Source organism: Ceratotherium simum, chromosome 15, assembly GCF_057802395.1.
Source record: "Ceratotherium simum simum isolate JZ-2026a chromosome 15, ASM5780239v1, whole genome shotgun sequence".
Taxonomy (NCBI): Eukaryota; Metazoa; Chordata; class Mammalia; order Perissodactyla; family Rhinocerotidae; genus Ceratotherium; species Ceratotherium simum.
In genome coordinates, this window is record NC_141914.1 from 21,868,915 (window position 1) to 21,894,517 (window position 25,603).

Here is a 25,603-nt window from a genome sequence, read left to right on the forward strand (position 1 = left end):
CATACAAAGTAGAGGAAGATATTGCCAACAGATGTTAGCTGAGGGCGAATCTTCCTCACCACAAAAAAAAAAAAAAAAAAGCAATTGTTAATTTCGTAATTTAAAAATCTTACAAACCTAAGCATTTTTCTTCTGAGGAAGATTCGCCCTGAGCTAACATCTGTGCCAATCGTCCTCTATTTTGTATGCGGGTCACCGCCACAGCATGACCACCAACAAGTGGTGAAGGTCTGCGCCAGGGAACCGAACCCAGGCTGCTGAAGGGGAGTGAGCTGAACTTAACCACTAGGCCACTGGGCTGGCCCCCTAAAGCTAAACATTTTTTAAAAGAATGAAAAAAACATCCTTGCATTCACATCTGATTTTTAACTCCTGGGATGAAAATTCCACTTCTTTCAGATAGACAAGGTGTGCATTTACGAAGATGATGAAATCCTTGGCACTGCTCTGCCAACAGGTAGCTCCAGCAAGGCAGCCACACTGGCCCACGCTGGCCACTCTCCTCTGGCTCCCGACCTCAGGACTTACCTCGATGCAGAGGCAGGTGGGCTCTCCCTTCTCTGTGACTGCACATTCCCGGCCAGCTCCACAAAACACATTGGCACAGATCATGGATTTGCTCCTTAGTTCTTCCTAAAACACAAAATCACAAAGGAAACCATGTCACTGAGATGAGCCCATCACGGGAGGAGCCAGTGGTGGTGATTACCTTTCAGGCTCGGGCCTTGGTCTGGAGTCGCGGCTCATGGGGTTGAAGGGTCCTGAACAGCCAGAAGCTGTCCCCAACGGTCAGTCCAGCCTTGCTGGCACTGTTGCAGCCTAGGCCCAGCTACCTCTGAGTCCCTGAGATTGTTTCTTGAAGAGCACGAGCTCATTGCTTGCATGCTTCCTTTCTCCTAAAAATGTTTATTGAGCACCCTTTATATGCCAACGCTACGCTAAGGACTGGAGATATAAAGGCACAGTGCCTGTCCTCACAAAGCTCCAGGGCTCTCTGAGGAAACAGCAATAAAGAGAGCTTTAGGAACGATTATGGAAGTGCAACAAGAGGAGTACCAGGGAGCTGGAGGGAGGAGGAGGAAGAGAATCAAATGAGACTTTCTCAAGATAGGATGCCTTAACTGATTCTTAAAGTAGGAGAAGAGTGAGCCAGGCAGAAATGGAAACATCTGAGAGATATCTGAAGGACCAAAACCTCACTGAGTAGCGTTCAAGGCAATATCATCTCAAAAAGCAAAAGGATGGCCAAACCATCGGAAACATGGCTCTGCTATTATTCAGTATGGTCTAATTCAGCCCCTGTCCACATCTGCTTCTGGCTTCGAGACAGAGGGCCAAACCACCTAAGAGATGGTAGAACTATCCTCAAACCACTTGTGGTCAGACATTTGTCTTCAGACATATGCAGCAGAACTGACAAGGCAGGGAATGGTCCCAGTCTATGCCACTGAAAATGTGGGTGTTGGGAGACACTAATTGTTGGTAATGCATTCTTTCCCTCACATTAATTGCTGGCAGAAAGCCAGCCCCACATTATTTGCCTCTCAGGCCAGCACTAGGGGGTGGCTGAATGAAGGAGAATGTGATTCCTCCAGCCTCTCTCCCTGACTGGATGGGCAAGCAGAGTCACCACAGGCTTCCAGGCTCCTGCCCTTGGGGGCAGCATTGGCTGTGACAAAACCAACAAAGATGGCAGGAGCTGTGATGGGGTCATGGGACTGGCTGAAGCAAAGGTGCGGATAGAACCTAAGATTCCGCCCTTCAGGCCATGTCTACCACGTCATGCAGAGAACTCACAGCCACGAAGCTTGCAACAGTAAAATTCTTATAGTCGGTAAATGTTTTATATCCAAGAATGGGTCAAAGAAAGGAAAAAACAAAGTAGATGTTCAGAGCTAAGGGGCTGTGTCCAATACAGCTGGTCTGCTGCCACACAGAGGCTGCTTTGCAAACTCCAGGTTATTATTTTCTCTCTGAGCCATCTTGCCTGTCATGCAGGGCTTCCATTGGTCTAGAAACCCTTGCCACGCTCACATTTCATTGGCTCACATGCTATTGCTAAACCCATTCTTTTTTGGATGTTGCTAAGGCGAATTCAATAAAGCTGGCAGGCAGCGAAGAAAAGAGGAAGTAATTCCCAGAAGGACTGGGAGAGCTGTTGTTTCCTAAATGAGGAGTGGAGATAAAATCGAGCATATTCTCTAAGCAGGGCCCTCTGAGAAACTCTGCCTGGGAGGGGAAAGCAGCTCTAAAAAGGAAGAGGAAAAGGCTATTGCCGATCAGTGTACAAAATCTCAGATAAGACGACCTTCTCCTCTCCCCTTCACGAAACAACACTCTAATGGAGGGATACAGACAAATCGATGCCCCTCTGTGGGTGTCACATGAGTTACAGACACACAAAGTCATAGAAAAGCACACTCAGACATACGCCTACACTCACAGACACACACAGCTCCACCGGCTGACACCCACAAACTTTTACCACTTAGTAGCTGTGTGTTTGTAACTAGTCACTTTAATTCTGTGAACCTCAGTTTCCTCACCTGTAAAACGTAAATACTAGCCCTGCCCTGTGAAGATGAAATGAGATAATATATTTGGAATTGCATCATAAACTGTAAACGAGCTGCCTGTGAAAGTGTTATTCATGTTAATGCTTCCCGAGCTTCTTGCAATCGCCTGTGGCATTTATAGAGCTTCCTTTCATCGTATGCTGTTTTTAGTGAGTGTTAAAAATACAAGCTCTTACCTATAGGTTGAATTCATCCCAAGTCATTTTTTAAAAAGAGTTGTCAAAAATCCATTTGAAGAAACAGATACTCCTTACCTAAAATATAAACTAATATTGACAGGCACAATTAAAATTTACAAAGTGTTTTCATACATACCATTTCATCTTGCACTGTGAACAGCCCTGCAAGAACACGTACACTGTGAACCCCATTTTACAGATGAGGAAACTGAAGATTGGAAAGGTCAAGTAACTTGCCCAAGGTCCCAAAGCTAAAAATGGGAGGAGCTTGGATTCCAACTCAGATCTTCAGACAACAGATGATTAAGCTCCCATTTATAAATACTGGGCACTCTATTAAGTGATTTTATTATCCATTATCTTATTCAAGCTGTACAACACCATAAGTTAGACATCCTAACTATCCCCATTCTACATGTGAGGAAACTGAGCCTTAGAGGTTAAATAACTAGACAGTGGCAGAGCTAGGATTCTACCCAACCAAAGGGAAAACCGTTCTTTTATATATTAATTTCATATCCAGAAGATTTAAGGTTAAGGAAATTATGATGGGGATTCGATTTGTATAATCAGCACATATTCGGAGAAAGTGCTTAAGAGTGTGTCAGAGAGTTAGACTTGAATTCCCACGTCCCCCCTCTGCCCCTCACTTGCCATGGTTGTGGGCAAGGCACTCTCTTTAAACCTCAGTTTCCTCATGTGGGAAATGGGAACACGAATCTCTCCGAGGGCTATGTGAGAGCTACATGAGTGTGCTGCACGTGGCAGAGTGCCTGCCACACCACTGGAAGCAGCCATTGTTACAGTGGGCATCGATTTTCAGACAACTTGCCCACTGAGATGCTGATGTCACCTGGGGCGGTCAGGTCCCCACCTCCCCTACACCAGAACGACAATACTGAGAGCAGGGGGACTGACTGCATGGAAAAAAGGAAGGGTATAATAACCCCCGCCATCCTGTTTGAAGACCACAGAGAAATGCTAGTTACACAAGCATTCCTCTTTGCAGGTGGCACATTTGTCAATAGGTGGCAATCTCTCTCTTTGTCTCGCAGAGCCCAGAGCCGCAATGCAGAAGGGCAGCCTTGGCTCCTGCGGCTCTTCCCAGCTCTGTCCTCCCAGTGAGATGCGGTGCGGGAGGTGGGAGAATGGGGTGGGCGCCCCACAGGCACAGGCAGCAGGGCCTAAGAACTGGAGATTTGCCGACTTGGGAAAAAATGTCTTACCGAAGCCCTCAGAGCCCTCCCCAATTCTTCCCATTCACAGGCATGCTTTAACGCAGACATCAACAACGAAGCAAATTCTCTCTCCAGAGGTGACCTCTTTGTGCCATTGAAAGCCCTTCTCCAAGCCCTATCTTCTCTGGGAGCTGGAGTTCAGGAGCGTCCCTGAGGCTCCTGGAAAGTTCCTTAGGGTGGGAAGTGGTCTTACCCGTCTGCTGAGTGACTGATTCTGAGTGGGGGAGAAGAACATCTTGAGAGGGGATGAGCATGGCATGAACATGCTTATGGGACAAGGCAATCGCTGCCTGGTAGGGAGGGGTGTGGCGAGGAAGAGAGAGATGAGGCAGGGCGGCAGGTGGCAGGGGGGCCGGTCTCGCCAGCTGGCCCAAGGGGCTGTCTGTGGATCTGATGGGCAGTGAGGACCTTGGGAAGTTTGGGATGGGGCAGGTGACATGATGAATGTGGTGCTTTGCAATATTAATTTGTGTCCAGTCCCTTCCAACTCGGAAATTCCAACTCAAAGTGCAGGGCAGCCTGGATGGAGAGAGGCTGGAGGCAGGGAAATGTGCCAGGGTGAGGCAGAGATCTTGTGTGTGTGTGTGTGGGGGTGGGGGGTGCCTAGGGCCTACGCTAATTTAATTACAGCATCTACAGCTGAGTGAGGCTCTTCACAGATACCTCTGTCCTCACAATGTCTGTGCAGGTTTCCCTATTTTCAGTCCATGTAACAGATGGGGAGGAATTTAAGATTCAGAAAAGTTCTGTGATGTAGAGGCCACATAACTAGTAAGAGCTGAGTCAGAATTGGAACACAAGGTCACCCTGACTCCAGAGCCTCGATATTTCTATGGGGAGAGTTCAAGGGAGCAAGCTGTGGAGAGAGGGTACAGCTATGAGGGCTGGCACAGGGAGAGGTCACTGGGCATAATGCCGTTCTCGTAAATGAAATAGAATTGTTTGCTTTACCACCATAACAATTTTAGAAATTAGGTGTCAAGACTGTATGAGAATTTCACCTATGTATAGACAACCACACTGGCATTTGAATATTCTCTGGGAGTGTGAGGTCACAGGTGTATGAACCCATAAGTCTGAATGTACCCGTGAGAGTGATTGAGTGGCGAGGTGGCATGTTCTGGAAGCGTGGACACCCTGATATACTGATAAAAATCAATGAAATACTTGCTTCCAGTGGAGAAACATCAGGTTTCGAGTTTTATCCTTCTGCATCATCTCCCTGACTTGCTTCTATGTTGTTTTCATTACGTGTTGCAAGCCATGCTCTGGGGGTTTGGTCTGATGGTTAATTTTCACAGTGCAAACTCCCCTTGGTAAAAGACTGACTGGGAACAGCAGTGACTTTTACCAGGGAAAGAAAAACTTGCTCTCTGAGCAACTGTCAGTCACTGCATGGTAATAACAATACTTTATACTTGTACAGCAATTTCCATTAGTCTGTAATTTTTGCTATTTTTTTTGATTCTGAAAACCTTTTAGGATAGGCAGGCAGGGGTTATCTCTAAGGCCCTTCCAGATGTAACATCCTATGATGAAGAAACCGAGGCTCACGGCTATCTGTGACTGGTCCAAGACCTCATGGTTGCAGAGCTGGGTCCTGGCCCGAGGTCTCCAGTCTTTAATTCCAGCCCTCTTTCCACTGAACCACTTTGCCTCTTTACAAACCAAAGCTCGGAAAGGTGTTGTCTTGGATCCAAGGTCTAAAAAAACAGGAATTATTTTTGCAATTGAAACAGATCCTTTGCAAAGGGAAAAGCAAGTTATTTGCAAAACCACCAGTAGAAGTGATAGTGTGTCTGAGTTTCTGGGCTGACTAGCATGAGGTCTGAACATAAAACACGCTTTGAATGTTTAAAAAAAGTCTTCTGAAGTAAAACAATTTCTGGAAGAACAGTGTGCTTTGGCAGGGGAGGAAGCTTATAAGCAAAGCCATAAAACTGTCAGCTTAATATACCATCATTTCACTAAAGTGAACTGGGTCGGCTCTGTCCCTCCAGCCTTTTCCTCCTTCCCAACTTTCTTTTCGGAAAAAAAAAAAAAAAAAAACTGCCCTATGCGTGCCAAGGTGAAATTTTGGCTTCACTTGCCACTATTCTGTGACAAAGCGGCTTTGTTGACATGAGAAAGGCTCTCCTTGCTTTGCCAGAATTAGTCATGGAAACTTCACAGGAACACCAGGGCTCCTCAGATACGTAGAGCGCCACGGCACTGGGGACAAAGGAATTCACAGAACTGGGGAGAGCAGGAGGAGACCTGGGTGGGGTGTGGGGTGGGACGCTGGCTGCTCTTAGGCGGCCATTCTGGAATGGAACCCAGTAGCACAGGCCTGAGAAAGCCAAGGAGAAAGCAAAACCACTCCAGGACCTTGAAATCTAGCTGGAGTGTCACGTGACCTTGCTCAAGTCTCTGATTCTTTTTCTCTGAAAAGAATGTGTTGGTGCGTCATTACACATTCTAGGGAAAGAGGAGGAAGGAGTGGAGATCCCTAGCCATTGTCCTGATGTGTGTGGTGGCATCTGTAGTCCCTCCCTTGTACGTGCTCACAACTAATCCCACATCTCAAGGTCAATGCACCAGGGCCAGATCCAGGTTTTGTGGGGCCTGAAGCTGAAACAATTTGAGGGGCTCTCCTTAAGAAAAACAATACACCATTATGACTGCAGAGTTGGGCACAGGGCCTTGGAAGGGGCCTTGCAAGTAAACGGTCTGAAACTGAAGCTTCATTAGCTTCACAGTAAATCTGACTCTCCATCTGCCCTATTATTTTCTTCATAAACAAGAAGGCTTTGGGGCCCTTAGTCTGTTAGTCAGAGCCCTATTTAACATTTTATGCACACATAGCTTATCTCAAGTAGACTAAGCGTCTGCACATTTTGGCTTCCCACAGACCAGCGAAAGTGTCCTGCCTGAGAAAATGCCCGGTAAACGTTTTTTACAATAAACGTCATCTGGGGTTCATTCAGGTTAGTGTCAGTGTCAGTGGCCAGTGACAATGGCACTCAGGATGTTTGGGGGAAGGTGTGGCTGGGCTTTATGACAACAAAATAAAGGATGTATCACCCCAAGGGGATTGGCTTTAAGATAAAAAAATAAAAATTACGGACTTGTCATTCAAGAATTACCTAATTCTCCTTTGTGTTAATTTCTACGTTCAGCCTCTATCCCAGCTTATGGGGTAACATGCTCCTGAGGTTCTCTACTCATTATGTGATCATATGGTGTGTGCCTGGAAATGACCACTTTCAAATTTCACATGGGACGAGGCTGTTTACCTTGACCACTGCCTTTATGATTTTACAGATTCTCTCACATTCTCTAAGTGTTTCCCTTGTCAGACTGAAGGATCTAAACCGCCACCTTCACACGGAAGCCCTTTCACCTTCCCAGCTGCTCATCTGCCATCTCTGGAACGCCTCCCCCTGCATATATTAGGTCTTTGTTGAGGTGACCCAGAAAGCACGGCAAACTAGATGCTTGGTTCCTATATAACGGTGAGTTCCGTTTTCTCTAACGGTCTTGTCAGTCATAACGGAAGTATACAGCAGCATTTGGTAAGCACTTACAGAGTCAGAAATATGGTAGGCCCTTTCATACAGGACTGAAAATAATCTCACAATGGTCTGTGAGGTGGGAGGATTCATCTCTGCTGGCAGTGAAGAGACTGTGACACCAAGTTGCCCTGTGACTGAGGTAAGAGTCAACCCAAGCGGCTCTGACTCCAGCACCTGAGGAGGGCGTCTCTGCTCTCAGGCCTTCAGGTCATGGCCACAGCGATGAGCTGGGGTGTCTGCTCATGGAGTGCCACGCTGTCTCCCCGACTTGGGCATATCCAGTGACTCCACTCTGACTGACAGGGTCTATCAGCCTCCCCAATATCTGTCAATAGGCCTCAGAGTGATCCCTGGGAACTCCCAAGATTTCCTGTCAGTCTTCCTAAAGAGTGCTTTCTGTAAATCCCCTAGTTTCACAATTTCACCCTTCAGTTTTTTCAGAACGCCTGGATAGAGCCTTTGAAGCCAGACCATCTCCTCCCTGAATTAGTCTGCTAGGTTTGAGAATGGTATTCATTTTCCATTCTCCGACCATCTTCCTAAGACTTGTCCACTTTAAAGGACAAAGTGGAGGGTATGCATAGTCCTCCAGTCTTCTCCAGTCCAAGGCAAGCACTTTAAACTCATCACAAAGCATATCTGATGAATGCCTCTAACAACAAAACAAGAGTGATAACAGCCGGTGACCAGCATGGTGCAAGCTCCGGGGCACATGCTCTGAGGGAGTATAGGATGTGGCCTCTGCCTTCACAGCAGTTCTTAACCTAGTCAGGGCGATGAAACTAACACACACAGCCCAAGGCAGTCCTGAAGTAAATGGGCTGACTCCAGCAGATGGGGCTTCATGGATGAGATGAGACTAGAGCTGAGCTCTGAAGAATGGTAGGATCTGGATGGAAAACCTGTAGGTTTCTAGGCAGAGGGGTTTTAAGAACAATTTGGCAGTGGTAAATGGGAAGAAATAGATGAGGAGGAATTGGGGGCACAAGGAAACCAAGTAGAAAGAGACTGGGGTGTTGTAAGGTGGTGGCATGGATACAGAGAAAGGAAGAAATCCAAGAGAAATTTCTAAAGAACAAGGAGATCTGGCAACATACTGGATAGAGGAGAGGAAGGAGAGAATCCAGGGAGCTGCCAAGATCTTTGGCTTTGAGGGCCTGGAAGGTTGCTGCTATGTCTGTCAGAGATAGAGCCCTGGGAAGGGACCGAGTGGGGGAGGGGCAGGCAATGATGAGTCAGTCATGGACATAAGACTCAGGGGACAGTAAAACATCCCACTGACAGCTGACAATAAAGGACTAGAGATGCACGTCTGGACATCATCCGTATAGGAGTGAGAAATGGGGTTAAGAGAACCAACGAGCTCAGGAGGAAAGGGTGGGAATGGAGGGCTGAGGGTGGCTGAGGAGAGGAAGGGACAGGATGAGCACAGAGAGGAGCAGGAAGGAGAACAGGCTGCCGCCAGCCCTGATGGGGTCCTTGTGCAAAGGCTCAGAAAAGGTGCCCTCCCCTCTGGGCAGATGCAACACCAGGCCAGGTTACAGGGCTTGGCAAGCAGAGTGCAGGCTGGATTTCAGCACCCTCACCTCCTCGTGCAGTAAACAGCCTGCACAACGGTATGAGGCCTCTGAAGGCAAAGCAGCCAAGAAAGCAGAGTAGGTGCATTCAGAAAACTGGGAGCAAAACCAGGAAGTCTAGAGAGCTCCAAGAAATGGATAATGAATGTCACTGAATGAGAAATGATTTGGCAAACGTTGGGATGAAATAGCCAAAAAAAAAAAAAGCTTTTGAACCTCTGCTGAAACTTGAACAGTAACCCAGAGGGCAGACCAGGCAGAGGCAGTGAGGTCCTACGTAAGGAGAACTGAGGTGCCTGGAGACGGCCCTGGACATGGCCCTGGACACATCTCTGCCTCTAACGCACTGTGTGACTCAGGGCAAGGTGCTTGACCTCTCTGGGCCTCAGTTTCCTCATCTATAAAATGAAAGGGTTGTAGATGATGCCAAAGTCCCATAAATTGTTAGACTTCTCCTAACTAGAAAGCACAGGAATTTACCATTTCAGATGTTCCTGAATATCAAACTTCAATCTCCCAAGGAAGCTAACCTAAATGCCCAAACTAAAGAGATTGGTTACGTACAGAAGCTCTCACGGGGGCTTCAGGGTTTTTGCTGGGCTTTGGTGGGGGAATTAAAGTTAGCTTTCGTAGTCAAAGGATTTTCATCAGTAATGTCTTTTCATTCCCTCCTGGATCACGGCAGAGGAAATCAGGGGAGCAGTAATGGGACTCCAATTGAGTGGCCCAATTTCACTCTTAGCTAACTGGTTGGAACGCTCTGCTCCCCTAGAATGCCATTAATAACGCTTTTATTCTGTTTGTGTTTGCTTTGCAAGAAAAAAGGGAAGAAAAGAAGGGAGAGAATGGCTAAAGGAAATTCACATGAGATTCACAATTCTTCATTCCTGCCAAGAACCTGTCACTGAAGTATGTCTGGGACTGCCAGGGCTCACATTTACTCAGCATTCATGCTCTAATTATTTCCACATGTAGTTCAAGGAAAATGGTTGATTAAAAGTAAAAAAAAACAAAAAAACAAAACCCAAACACCTAAATCCCAATACCCTCAACTAAAGAGGGGAGGCAGCTTTAGAGCAGCTGTGCAAGAGTTCTGAGAACCCGTTTTAGAAGGGTCCCTGCAGGGCCCGCCACATCTGCACCAACAACCTCGCACATTCCTGCCACTCCATCCCGAGGAGGCCAACCCTCTCCCTCCCGCAGCTTCCCAAGCCCTGAACCAAATAGGATTCACATTCTTTGGACTTCTGAGTGGAATGCAGGATTTATTCCCTTGCTTTGGTGGAAGGCAGAAGAGATATGGATATAGGCTAAGAGCTATGAGTTCCCCTCTTCACCCCATTTGCCCTGGGCTCTACTGAATTTAGGTAGCTCCTGATTTCACATACCTACCGGGGAAGGAATCCACTGTGGCAGAGAACTTGGGTCCCTTCTCTGAACTGGGGAATACTCCCCTACCACATCTGCAGCTCCTTTCCATTATCCCAATGTGCACATGGCTCCCCCTAACCCTGCAAGCTGAGCCACCACTCTCCAAAGTGGTTCACATGACCTGGCACTGATGCCCGACACTGTCATCTACTTCGCTACATTTAACAAGGTCTTTGGCATGTGGCTCAGTCTTCCTCCTCTCTGCTGCGTGACTTCATTGTTTACATGGCCTCAAGATCCTTGGCCTTCTCACCTCCAGGAACCCTCACGTCTCAGGTCCTCTGGTTACAGGGAGCTTCAGGAGATGTCTGTGAGTGGAGCAGGAGCCACAGCACACTAAAATAAAGGGGAGAGGGCTCCTGAGGTTCTACATTTTGAAATGAGAACTCATTATCCTTTGAAAATGTCAGCACCATGAGGTATTATTAGATGCTTCTTTAACTTTCAGATGGGCAGAGAATGTCCCACAAGACCAGCTAAAAAAATAATGTCACCATCTGGGAAGTCTGATTCATTGTCTGGATTGCCCAAATTCCTCCTGCCCTTCAAGTCTTAGCTCAAGTTACACCGCTCCATCCTCGGTGACCTTCTTCTGATTGGTATGAATTCCTCCTTCCTTCTCTGACCTTTCATTCCTCTTTGTATGAATCCATTTTGATCACTTTTTAAAAAATTTAATTGACTGTGCAGATTTTGTCTTCCCAGCTGAATTATAAGTTCCTTGAGGACAAGGAGTGTGTTTTAGAGTTCTTCCACAGGCCTAGCATAGTACCCTGTGCCACTCAATCAACCTATGCTGAAAGCATAAAAGGGCGGCTGAAGCACACGGCCCTGAGGACTTGGAGTAGGGGCAGAAAGACAGCCCCTGTGCCAACTCCTCTCCTGGGACCAGTTTTTTTGGGGAAGTAGCCTAAAGACCCCGCCCTTCTCCCTCAGGCCATAAATATTCTGCCTGGAATTTCACTAATTAGAGATTGTTTTAGACCCACAGAAAGACATTGGTGTGTGTGTGTGTGTGTGTGTGTGTGTGTTGGTGAGGTGCACAGGAGAGCAACGGGGGGCCGAAATGGCTCTCAGTCACTTCTTTTGTTCACAATTAATGTATAAGCTGGCTGACATGCTGAGGGAATGAGAACTTGGCGGAGGGAGAGAGGGTGGAGGAGGAGGTAATGCGGGAATGTGAGGCACCTCAGAGGAGGGCGAAATTGGGCGAGACTTCAGAGTGTAGGGTGGGGGCGGCAAAGAGCAGCCTGACAGCATGGTGGCCCATACAAGGGAGAAGTCGAGACGAAGAGAAGCAAGTGAGAAGAGCCAAGAGAAATTGTGAAACTGGGCTTATACCCAAGGCAGCTGCTTTGTGTTAACTCTTCTCAGGAACCCTGGCCCCTACAGTGCCCTATGAGGTAGAAGGGAGGCAAGTTGATCAGCCTCCTTAGATCAGAGAAAGAAGCTTCTTGCCTTTTTCTACCCCTCCCCTATGGCCAAAATATTCTGGGGGTCCCACCACTCCCCTCTGGCTCACCCACTGGGCTGACCTTGCAGTGGGCTGGAATACACTGAAATGTAGTTGCCAGGCAAGGGCAAGGACTTAGCTCTGCCCAAGTGGTTTATTTCCCCTGGCACTTGGCCATCTTAAAAGGAACTGTGACGTCTAACAAAGAGCTGAGACCACTTGACAGAATGGAGGGGGCAAGGGTGGGGGCACTGCAGGGAGGTCAGGGTTGACTGGGACAAAATGGAGCAGAGACACCCAGAGACCCAGCAGCATGAGTCTCCGCTTTAAAAACTGGGACAAAGCCCAGGAATCTTCAGGGGCAGTGTTGCTGCGAAGCAGCTGTCAAGTTTCCAGCATCCTGGCAATTATTCTCCAGCCCAAGGAATGCAGAAGGGGTTAAAACCCAGCAAGAAACTTCGGGCTAAATGAAGTCTCCATATGTGTGGCTCGGTATGGTTCTAGGAGAAGCAGACAGATGTAATTAGAAGTTCTCAGACACTGTGTTGCCATGGCAACTGCTGGCCAGGAGAAAAGTGGGGGAAAACCTGGAGTCCGAGGAATATAGTCTTCCGAGGAAATGCCAGAGGCAGGTGGTGTTCATCACCCTCAGGCTCCCCGGGCAGGGCTTGTTCCTCCAACGTGCCCACTCCAGAATCTTGAAGACCCTCCCCACTCAATTCCTCCTTATCCTTGCTTCCCTGTCCCCAGATATACATCCCCCCACCAACTATAAATGCAAATGAAGGGCTCCCTTCAGATGGCATCCAAAAGAAGTCGATTCCTGGAAGAGAGGTTGTGCAGCTGACATTGTCCTCTGGGTAGCTCTGGTCCCAGGAGCTTTCTGGATCTGAGTCTGAGGATCAGTAAGGGAAGCCGCAAGCTTGATTTACATACCACGATGGAGCCCAGCTCCTCTATGAGGAGGATGCTGGACACGGGCTGCAGGACAAGTTGGGGTATGTGAGCTTGAGTGGTGGAATATCTGCTCGGAGTAGGGTAACTGTATATTTGATCAGCCAAACTGGGACATTTTTGAGAGTAACAGGGGACCTCATAAACTGATATACTTGGACAACAGGATGATGATGTATTAAGGTGACACACAGTCACCTTAATTATTAGGCAGCCTGAGGGAAAAATGCTTATTTTTATTTTATAGAGTAGGAATTCTAATCTGGTTCTATGAGCCCCCAGAAACCCAGTTATAGATTTTGGGGCTCGATTTTCCTAGGGCATAACCTAGGAAAGATGAGACACCCAAGAAAGTACTGCTCTGGTCATGGACTGCCTCTTGAGCCTCAATCTCCCTTGACTCAAGTGCCCCCTGAGGCTATTCCTGGGGTTCTGCTGCTGCACAGCTGGGGAACCTGGGTGGATGGGACAACTTTTGCTTCAAAATCTTGGTCATTACAAATCCTTCCAGCTGCTTCTCTAAAGACAGAATCATTCATTTCATGCATTGTTGCCAAAGGGAGATGGCTCTCTATGAATTTACGGCAATAATGTGGTCAATGGGGTGGGATCATTCCACAGCAGCGAGACCTAATAAATCTCCCCCTGAAGCGGGGAGGTTTCTGGGGGTGCGTTCTTATACATTCCTTAACAACACAACGAGAAACAGTGGCTCAGGGAGCCTGCGGTCACAAAACCCAGGGAAAGGTCAGACTCTCCCAGGGAACCAGCAGAAATGACTGTATTTTAGGCATAATACAGCCAGCCTAGAAATTACGAGCATGCGGTTCAGCCACAAGCTCAGTTACAAAATTGCAGGATGTTTAAAGGGTAATAAGGCCCACCCAGGGTGCAGCCCCTAGAATTTTCTCAGAACTCTGGGCCTCACAGCCATTTGGTAGGAGTTCCTGGCAGTTACTTGGCAACCACAGCTGGTGGTGGTCCTCTTCTCTCAACGCTGGCTCAAGGGTGGGAGTCATTGGGGCCAATGTGCCTTATTTACCTGCACCCAAACCCAGACAGTCTTGGAAAGTGGGGTACAAATCTCTTAGCTTAATGTGGAGCTTCCCCAAAGTTTTTAGGTGGCACTGAGGGGCTCTTTACAACCTATAATCACAATTAACACCACTGCTCTCTGCTGGACATGTGTGTCAGGAAGTTCTGGCACCTACTGTGGGTCCCTTGGACTTTTTTTTTTTTTTTTGGTGAGGGAGATTGGCCCTGAGCTAACATCTGTTGCCACTCTTCCTCTTTTTGCTTGAGGAAGAGTGGCCCTGAGCTAACATCTGTGCCAATCTTTCCTCTATTTTGTATCTGGGTTGCTGCCACAGCATGGCCTGATGAGTGGTGTAGGTCCGTGCCTGGGACTCGAACCCGAGAACCCCAGGCCGTCAAAGCGGAGTGCACAGAACATAACCACTACGCCACCGGGCCGGCCCCTTAATAGACCAGTTTAGAGGAATGTTAACCTTTCTGGGACAAATTAAGAACTATATAAAATCAGTCCCTTTGAAAAAAGCAACACTCCAAACACAAATTAATCTGCATTTCCTTATCATTGTCGAACGCGGAATTGAACAAAACCTCTTTCTAAGCAAGAAGGCAATACACGGGACAAGCAACCAAAACAGCAAACATCACGCTGGGTGCTAGGAACTCAAGAAAGAAGAAAGCGCAGTCCACGTCCCTAGGTTTAGATGAGGAGATGGGGCATAAATACATGGGATTTTTAATAACAGAACAACACAATCTAATAAGAGATAGCTCAAGACCACATGTGGCTAAACGCAACATATGGTTAAGTGACAAATGTCTAGAGCAGAGCTGTCCAATAGAAATACAACATCAGTCTCATAGATGATTTAAAGTTTGCTGGTAGCCACTTTAAAACGCCACTTTGACATTTTAAAAAGTCAAAAGAAACATAAAATTTTAATAATCTGTTTTATTTAAGCCAATATATCCAAAATATTACCCTTTCAGCATGTAATCAATATTATTAATGAGATATTATACATTTTTTTTCACACTAAGTCTTTGAGACGTGGTGTGTATTTTACATTTACAGCACATCTGCATTGGACTAGCCACATTTCAAGTGCTCAGTGGCCACTTATGTATGGCTAGCAGCTTTTCCTACTGAACAGCATAGCTCTGAACAGTAAGTCTGAGGTCTGACATATTCCTGAGGGCTGAATCGAGGAGGAGAGCTTAGGTAGAAAGAGTAAGACTTTCTTTAACTTGGAATGTTTTAGAAGTGGCATATATAAGTGAAGTCAACAAATATTATCTGAACACATGGGTAAGGCAGCAGGCCGGGCCGCGTCTGGGACCAGGATACTGAAGTAATGAATACCCAAAAGAGGCAGGCGCCATGGGCATGTCAGCCTAATTCTGGCTCTGCTTTCAAGGCCTGTGGACAAGTCACTTCCCCCCTCTGGTCTCCTCTAAGGAAGATAAAATGATTGCCACCTCCTGTCTTTAGGACTTTGTATAACTTATCTCATGAAATAATGATAAGGGGCTAATTAAACTACATATTTTGAGCCTGCTCTTAACTATTTAAATACACTTTTTTTTTTTGCATAAAAGTCCATGGACAAATTTGGCAATGAAGTGGATATTTCTCAAAACCTTTTTTTCATTTTCTTGGCTTGACTGCTCTACTCTGTTACCGCCAGCTTTCAGTAATATTACACACACACACACACACACACACACTTATAGTGCCTTGAGATTAAAGTCAATGAAAACATGCACGTTCTATTCTACTTGAGACATTCCTGCCTTGCATTTTTTCCTTGGAACAGTTGGGAAGTCACAGCTGGGGAGAAGGAGCTGTAAAACCTACTTGTGCCAGCCAACCAGGCCTTAGCTGACAGGAGGCCCACCAATGAGAGACTGCCAGGTATTCTGCTCCGTTGTAGCAGAACTCCCTATTTTTGCAGAGATGAAAATCCTGTGAGACCCTCAAGCTGTAGCAACAACGCACAAAGACCTCCTTTCCTGTTCTTTTTGTTTTCCCCCAAGGACTGCATTAAAAACTCTACACAAAATCCTACTAGGTTAGTTGCTGCAGACAGATTATCATTTGCAGTAAAAATACTCCCAAGTATTACGTAGCAATATACTGTAGTTCTCAAAGCTCTGTTCTCCTTCATTTTTAACTGACTAAACACTGGAGAAATGCCACATATTTCACTGCTGTTGCTTACTCGCACTCCACTGAAAAGTGGAGCAACATGCTGTCTGGAGGTCAGGAAAGCTGGTCTGTGGGTGAACCGGAAGAGGCTAGAGAGCAGGACTGCAACTAAGTGGGGGTGGTCTGCTCCCCAGGACTCCATCTGCTGCTGATCTCTGTGCCTTTGCTGGAACTTTCCCCAGGATAAAAGACTTCTCTGAGATCTAATGTGTAAGTCCAGAGACACTGTTTTACCCATACTGGGGACATCACAGTTGCCATTCAAATGAAACAGGAAAGAGAGCAAGAGCAGACAGGATCCCAAAAAGTAAAGGTCTCAGCAAACGGTGAGGTCAGAGGACAAAGTGACCAGAGGCTTTGGGGCAAAGAAATAACAATAACAGAATTTAATGCTTTATTTTACATTCCTTGGGACATTAGCTTACTCTGGGAATCATGCCCAGTTAAATCAGAATTGCTCATCATGGAAGGAAAAGATCAAAATATTTACTATTCAGCTAGCCTCTGCTTAAATTGCAGCTTTATCTGGAGCTGAGAGAATCAGAATCCAGGTGGCAGACTACGCAAGCCCAGCATTACTATCACGTCCAAGGTTAAGCAAAGTGTTGATGCGCAAGTGCTGTGAACCACTGTCCCAGGCGCACAATAAACTTACAGACTCTGGCACAGAGATGACTTGGGTACAAAGATTATAGGCAGGATACTATGCATCTTCTCATATCGCATATGAGATATTTGGATTCATTAATTAATCCATTTGGCCAGGGATTAATTCAACAAATATTTACTGAGCACCTTGCTAAGCTCAGTTCTAGATGCTGGGGATTCACTGATGAATGAGACAGAGGAGGGCTCTGTCCTGAAGGAGCACATATTCTAGGGGGAGGACAGTGGATAAACACAAATAACAAGATCATTTCAGATTGTACTGAATGCTTAGAAGAATACAGAGGATGTTTGGCAGAGAGATGCGGGAGAGAGGGCATCACTTAGATGGAGTCCTTAGGTAACGCTCTCTTGAGCTGAGACCTGAAGGATGAAAGGAGCAGTTCAGGCAGAGAGAAGAAAAGCGCGAAGGTTCTGAAGCAGGGTGGAATTTGCTATGTTCCTGGAACAGAAAAAAAGCCAGTGTGGATGCGACACAGGGTCCAACAGGGAGAGCGGTGAGAGGTAAGCTGGGAACAGCAGGCTAGGGCTGGAGCACCTGGGACCTTGTAGGTGCCGATAAGAAGGTTGTATTTTATTCTTAATGACAAAGGGGCCACTGGAGGGTTTTACATAGGAGAGTGACATGATCAGACGTGTGTTTTATGAAGATTATTCGGGCTGCTATGTAGTGAAGCAGATGGAGAGAGGCAAGAAGGAAAAGGGGGAGAGCAGCTAGGATGCTACGGCAATAGTCCAGGCACAAAATGATGGTAGCTCAGACTAGATAGTGGCGATGGAGACAGAGAACAGTCAATGGAGGGGTGATACTTTCTGACAGTAGAGCCCACAGGACTTGCTGATGGACTGGGTTTGGATAGGGAAGGTGAAACAGTAGAAAGAAGATTCCTGGGTATTTCAAGTTGATAATCAAAAAACTCAGCCAATTTTAGGTAGGTATGGACATGGCCATGCCAGTGGTCCAGTCTGGAGTCACTCCCAGAAGGGTCTTCCCTCAGACTGGCCCTGGAGTCCACATGAGTCCCATGCCTTCCTGATGAAACTGAATTAGTTTAGGAAGTGAGTTCAGCAAGCCCACTAAGACCTGGGGTCAGATGTAAATAAACTCTGTTTATGGAAATCTGTCTAGAATTGACCCATGTTTCCAAACTGTTCCATGGACTACTAGCCTTAAAATATTTATGGTATTTTTTAAAATGCTGTTCTGTGGTGAAATGTCCGGGATACATTGCTTATAATACTTTCAACCTAGAGAGGAAAATAAATAATGCACATGAACACTGTAAGGCTCTGAAAAGTCCTGCAACTAAAAAACCGTTTAACCTAGCACATATATTAACATCACTCAATACACAGTTTGAGAAACCTCAGTCTAGGCTCTGTATGTCTCTCCCTGTAGTTCTGCCATCCCCTGGAATTCAAGCAAAAGCAACAACAAGAAGAATAGCAGCTAATATTTATTGAGCATTTACCTTGTGTAAGGTACTTCGTATCATTATTTCCCCTGGTGTACACAGTGTATACAGGTCCCATTTTAATTTACAGCTTTTACATTATCGTTTGTTCTTGTGAGTTCTGCTTACAGACTATGCATTCGCCAAGCAAAAACAATCACAAATCTTTTCTGATCATATATATCAGCAGCGTTCACTCACAGTATTTCTTCATGAAGTATTTAAGACAAAGACCAGACATTCTTCACTTTATAGCCCGTCTTCATTTACTTACCTCACTACAAGTAACGGCGAGAGTTTCCCACCCCATCACTGCCTCCCTCCTCTTCCTGCAGTCCTCCTCATCACTATTTTCCTTCTTCCTGTTTACTCCACCCATTTCTAAACCAGAACTGTCTTAGGACAGTTCCTTGAACATCCTTGGGCTTGGAATCTCTATTTTTTGTCTCTCTGTCAAAGAGAATGTCATGACTTTCTGAATATGGCTGTTGCATCTAAATCCACAGACTGGTAGTCTAGAGCCCATAATAGCCCTCAGCTATCCGGGAAACACACACACACGCACGCATGCACGCTCACTTCACCAACTAAGTGGAGAGAGAAGACTTTTTCCTAGAGTTAGACAACAGATCACTGGGGAATGAGGAGGTCTTGACATTCTAGGCCACCATAACATGAGTAATTGTGGTCACTAAATGACAATGCCATTTACACTGAGCAAAATAATGATAGCATTACCCAGAAAAATAACCTAATCACCAACTGAAATGTAGCCACTGGGGAGGAAGCCAGCTTGCCCTCTAATCCATACAGCAATTTGGTGAAGCAACTTAAGCAGGAAATGAAGAGCCTTCTGTTTGATCAAATGCGTAGAAGGAATTTAGAGGGAAAATGCAATTACCTAAGCTGTAAAATGACCAACACAGTGGGGTTAATAATCCTCAAGCGTTGGTTGCTCTTATAGGATTTCACATCACCTTCGTGGTTTCTTTATTTTTGTTTAAAACAAGAAGGTGCCTATATAGTGCATGTCACAAATACAAAAATACCAAATTTTATAGTTTCTTGTCATCAAGGTTATATTATACACATTCTTTTGTAGAAAATAAAGAAAAACACAAAGACTCTTTTCCAGTCGTATTTCTCAGAGAGAAAGCTGTTAACTTTGTAATTGTCCTTTAAACAATATGGCCCCCAAGTAGCTTAGGAGATTTTATTAAGAACTAAGTCTGCAGTGAGTACTGAATTTATTATACCCAACATTGAGGAAAGACTTGAATGTCTGGCCTCTACTCAAAACACTTCCCAATCCCATTCTCCCTTCTAGTCCCATCCCCCAAGAAAGGAAACTGAGAAACCCCAAATGAACTCACACCTGAAGTGGCTGTCCTCGTGCTGGGGTTTTCTTTGATCATTAGCCAGCTTCGGTGCCAGGCAGAAAATTACTCTTCTGTTGAACGTGACGCAGACACCAATTAATGCATCAAGTAAAAGGCCTTACCCTTAAAATAAATAGCTAAACCAGGAAGTCTGCTTCCCTGCGTGTGGCTGTTGGCAAGGCCAAGGCCACACAGGATAAGAAAGGAAAGGAAATAGAAAACGCCAAGCACAGAAGACTAGAGGATGTGGAGGAACAAAGCACAAACGGACACATTCCTGGAAGATTCTTAAGACTCGAAGGAGAATTTCCAGGTGAGTTCCCCACTTCTGATGTAGTCCTCAGCCTGCCCCCAATTAAGCATGGCATCGTAATTATTGCATATAGCGAAGACCCAAGGATGGGGATGCCCTTAGAGAAGTGAGGCTGAGCGTTCTGGGATTTGTAAATTCTGCCTCCATCCCAAAGCAGGTTTTGTGAGCTGGGCTAGGCCACCCAGAAGCCACACCTGGGCCTTCCTGATAGAGACCTGACAGTGAAGGGAACTCAGGTATGTCTGAGTCTGTGCTCAGTGTGGGCACCTGGAATTCTGCTTCAATAGCTTTTAGCTGCTTTAATAGGAATTCCACACATATCAATTTTGTACTAAAGTTTAAATGAGCCAGGTATCCTGGTCCGAGACATCAGGAATTTCTCTGGACTGTCTTTGAGCTCTTCATCCATTTTATTTTTCTCTGCTGCAAATGTTAACTGAAAATATGCTTAGTTAGCTTTTAACCCTGACAGAAGCTAGTCTGTCATACTAACCAGGGGATTTGAGAGGAAAAACACACCTCTTATTTTTGGAGTGAGATAGGGAATAAACGAATGAATGAATAACATACATTAATTAAGTTGATGTTCATTAACAAGCAACTTCACAACCACAAAAATAAGCACTGATCTATGTGCCTAGGCTCAGAAAGGAATCAGGACAGCATAACAGAAGTCAAATACTAAACTAAATGAAACAAAACAATCAAATTAAGGGAAATTCAATAACATACAGTTGTCCCTCAGCATTGCAGGGGGATTGGTTCCAGGACTCCCCCGAATACCAAAATCCAAGGATGCTCAAGTCTCCCTTATAAAACGGCATAGGATTTGCATCTAACCTACACCCATCCTCCCATATACTTTAAATCATCTCTAGATTACTTATAATATCTAATACAATGTAAATGCTATGTAAATAGTTGTTATACTGTATTATTTAGGGAATGATGACAAGAAAAAAAGTCTGTATGTACATGTTCAGTACAGATGCAACGTGGTAGACCTTTTGATCCGTGGTTGGTTAAATCCGTGGCTGTGGAACCCACGGATACACAGGGCCAACTGAACTTACTTACATGCTTCTCTTCATTAGTTTTCACAGGAATTTGTTTTTGTGAGGGAAGTGCATTTGAGCTATAGGTAGATGGTCATGTTCTATAAATAGTGAAATTTAAGTCAAGTAAGTAGTGTCAATTAAGTAGTGAAATTTATGTGTGTGTATCTGTGTAGATAGTCTACCCTGGAGCACAGCCAATTTTAATTCAGTTCTGACACTGTACAAGTAGCCTTATTAGGAAAGCCACATACAACACTGGGCTGGCCCCCCATTCAGAATCAACAGTCAGCACAATTTAGCACACTGGGATTATCTGGTGGGATTCAGGGACTGGAGTGTACTTAAGGTACCAAGCATTTAAGCAGGACTAAAACATCTATGTTGGCCTCTGTTTCCTCACTGGGTTCACCCTTGCAAGTTACTTGATTTAACTGCTGAGGTCAAGGCCAAAGAGTAGTGCCCTCAGCTGTAACAAGAGCCCTGCACTGATTTAGAGAGAAGGGCATGGGGACCAGGCAGGAACTTCAGCAATACCTGACCAGGAAACCCAGGATCCTGGTCATGGGCCAGGCAACATGGTGAGAAGGCAAGAAGGGTTCCGGAAAACAAAATCAGGGTCCATGCCACATTTTCAGACAACTATTTTTATAAGCCATTTCAATACTGCATCATTATTTTTAAAAGAAAATGTGAACATTTACAAAGATCAGAAGAAAGTTTTTGTTTTTTTAATAAGTTCAATAGAAGCTCAAGTTGCACACTTCGGAATTTTGGGTTGTCTTTTTTTTTTTCAAGATTCATTGCTCAACCCCAAGGGGACGCAGCATTCTTCATTTCTTGCCCAGTGTTGTTGAGCAGCTGGTTTCTAAAATGGAAAAGTCAAGTGTTTGGGATTCCTGGGCATGAAGACTGTTCGTGTGCCACACGCAGCACTGTTTGTATTGCACTCAATACACACAGGAGGAAGTAGGGGACACAAATGACTCCTGCTTTTATTCATCCTCTTTTCCCATAGCCAGGCCAGCTTCTCTTTCAAACTGCCCCTCCCTGGGCCATCAGTTAAGACAAGAGCTAATCAAATATCCTAACTCATTAAGTAGAGTATTTTGACAATCCAAGCTAAAATGTCCGCCTACTTCTGTATGGATAGGATTTCAGAGCTGGGTTTAGAGCCCACCTGCTCTAACCCCCATATTTTGCAGATGAGGTGCCCAGCAACTTGCCCAAGTTCACACTACAGGGGAAGGCAGTAACGAGGCTCATTGCCTGGGTCCACTGTCTGTCCTGGGTTCTTTGCTGCAGCCCATCTCCGGCCAATACATGGAGGCTTGTTTGAAGCCAGCTCCCACCAGGGATCTGTGTAAACTCAGCCCTGGCTTTAGCCAGCACTGCGGGGATTCTCTCAACTCTGAACCTCTCAAGACAGCTGACTCCTGGCAGTCTCACAAATCCACTCACCTGCTTCTCGCATGTGTGGCTCATGCCAGCCCCCCCCCGGCCCCAAGACAGTTTAAGGCAGACTAAGAAAACTGGGGAAATGAGTGAGGAGAGGCAACGCAAGTCAGAGCTGCAGAACCGCGCAGATTGTGCTGGAAGGCGCAGTGCCAAGCAGACACTGTCTAGACACTAACCGGCCTCTCCAGAGAGGGGTGTGGGGAGGAGGGGAGCAAGGCGGGAAAGCCTGCTTGCTTTTTGTTCAGCTAATGCAAACACATGACACCACCTCTGACAGGCTCTAGGCTGGGAGTGCACTCTGTCTAAGACATTTCTTCCTCAGGGCTGGAATTCAGCTGTGGGCTGAGGGGAGTTGTGCTAATCCAGCCATCAGAGGGAAGCTAGGAATGCTGTTCTAATTCCTGGAGAATCCTAGTTCCCAAACTAGACCGAGTTGGGCAACAGCCAAAAGTGGCACATTTGTGGGTGCAAAAGAAGAAATTTTTAAAGTTTCCATTTCTATCATCTTAGCTAATCCATGAAGAAAATTCACAAAAATACAGAACCAGCTTTTGATGGAGGCCTGTTATGTAAATTTTATAAGACTCCGAATGATATCAATTTATAAAATGTATAGATAGAGAAATGGCCACCAGAGTCCAATAAGCGTCATATGTCCGAGAGAAAACGTTGGGTTTGAGGAGCTTTGCACATCAGTTAGAGACAAGGTGCCCTTTCCTCTGGGTGGGCAGACAAGCCCATGCCAGGGCACACAGCCTGGTAAGCAGAGTGCAGGGTGGAGTCAGCCCCATTTGCCCCCTTAGCCAGCCACACTTGTGCAGTGGACAGTCTGAACAACCATACCCAGTAACTCTTAGAGCTTGCAATTTGATTTTAGTCAATGTGGAACGGTTGTGAATACATCTGAAGGACCAAGCAACTGCCATAAAACGTCTCCTGAGTCGCTGGCCATTACGCTGCAAGCGCTCAGATGGAAGACCTCCACTTCAGTGCGGGTCAGAGAAGCAGCCGGACCTGAACCAGGTCAAGACCACGCCCTGTCTACGCGGCCAGAATGACCAGGCCTGAAGTGTTGCTCCAGGCACTGACAGCTGATGTGGTGGGAAGAGTTAAATGACAGGGTCTATGCAGTTTTTTTTTTTTTTTTGAGTCCCTGTTACCTAGCAAAAATGTCTTCGCTTTGTTTTCAAAGTCACTTTGAGAAATGAGACTCAGCGGAGCTTGAGCATACTTGAGCACAGAGGATTTGCCCTGAGAGTTGAAGTCCTGGGTTTGAATCTTGGCTTTACTATTTACTAGGTAGCTGATTTGGGGTAACTAACTGAATTCTCTGAGCCATGGTTTCTTCACTGATAAAACAAAGATTATAATAACTGCGTCATCAGGTTCTGAGAATGCAATAAGATAAGGCTCTTTCCCTCTCCACCCGCCTGTTGTCTGGCTACCCACCACTCCTTGTTCAGGGCTCAGCTTGCGGGGCACTCCCTCTCAGAGGCCTTCCTGGAGCCCCCAGTGCCGGGTAAGTTCTCAGCCCTGTCCTAGCACGTTCCACACTGGCTCACTCAGAGCCTGTGCCCCTGTCTGCCTCCCCCACTGGACAGCAAGCTCCTCGGGGACAAGGTCTGTGTTTTAGTCACCACCACTGACTCAGCGCCTGACAGAGAACAGGTTTACTTTCCTTTCTTGAGTTTACTTCGAGGAATTTTACTTTGTCCCAGATGGGTGAAGCACAATAACACCTCAAGACTCTGCAGCTTTCTCGCTGCCTGAAATGTGAACCTGGTGGTCTCCGGATGTTTCGACAGCTCCTCACGCAGCCAAACACTCCAGAATGACCTCTGTGTAGTGGCGGAGGAGGAGGATGTGAAAGAAAAGGAGAGATAGGAAGGTAGAGGGGAAAGACGAAGAAGAGAGCAAAGAGCCACACGAGGACCAATAAAGAGACTGGGCTCGGGGGCCTGGGAACCAATGGCCACGTGGGGCTGCAGTCAGGGCTGGCTGCCAGACACAGCAGTGCCCAGCAGAGAGCTAAAGGTTTGTGTGCAAAACACCCGAAGCGTTGCCTTGGTTCCCAAAGGGACAATCCCAGCCTGCTCCGGGAACATTTCCTACCCTGTCTTTGAGAGGAGGTATTTATTTTTCAAACAATGTAAGCAAAGGGTTCTATTCCTTTGACTGATCCTATTTTTCCACACCCCAAATTTAGAATTTGTGGCCTAGTAACAGGCATGCTATGGAGACTATAGCAAGAATATATGAAAATGACCACTCCAGAAAAAATCCACGACACCTGGTGGCCACCTCCATCTGTAAGAACGAGGGACACAGAAGTGAAAAACTGAACGTGGACAAATTCCAGAGGAGTTTTGTTACCTCTCTTCTTTGCCTTTTCTCACGCTTCTTCCCTTGCCAGTTCGCTCCCTTGTTCGTCGTGTCTTTAGGGAGAACCTATGCTGGCTTCCACAGCCCGCTGCCTGTGCACAGGAGGTGCTCAATAAGGGTTTCACTCTTTTCCTGGAGGAATGAGAGAGCTGTGGCTTCACAGAGGAAACAATGTCTACAAGTCGGAAGGCAAGATTGGCTCAGGAGAAGAAAGGGTTCTGATGTGAATTATGGGCATAAAAGCATCCACTGAAATAAATAATCCCAGTTTTCTTTTAAGAAAGTGATCCTTGGGCCGGCCCCGTGGCTTAGCGGTTAAGTGCGCGCGCTCCGCTACTGGTGGCCCGGGGTTCGGATCCCGGGCGCGCACCGATGCACTGCTTCTCCGGCCACGCTGAGGCCGCGTCCCACACACAGCAACTAGAAGGACGTACAACTATGACATACAACTATCTACTGGGGCTTTGGGGAAAAAAAAAAGGAGGAGGATTAGCAATAGATGTTAGCTCAGAGCCGGTCTCCCTTGGCAAAAAAAGAGGAGGATTAGCATGGATGTTAGCTCAGGGCTGATCTTCCTCACAAAAAAAAAACAAAAAAACAAAGAAAGTGATCCTTAATCTCAGGAGAGACTCAAAGAGGCAAGCAGAGTTCTGCAAGGCATGAGCACACACGTGCACACACACACACACACAC

At 46.2% G+C, this 25,603-nt stretch overlaps 1 protein-coding gene across 3 annotated transcripts in view; it reads right to left on the minus strand.

Moving 5' to 3' along the window:
• FSTL1 (follistatin like 1) overlaps positions 1–25,603 on the minus strand; it is a 55,780-nt gene that overhangs the window by 20,014 nt on the left and 10,163 nt on the right. For all 3 annotated transcript variants that reach the window (XM_087439665.1, XM_004436527.3, XM_087439666.1), the window contains exon 3: positions 529–633. In XM_087439665.1, coding sequence (XP_087295791.1) covers positions 529–633 — 105 coding nt within the window. The remainder of the gene's footprint in view (positions 1–528; positions 634–25,603) is intronic.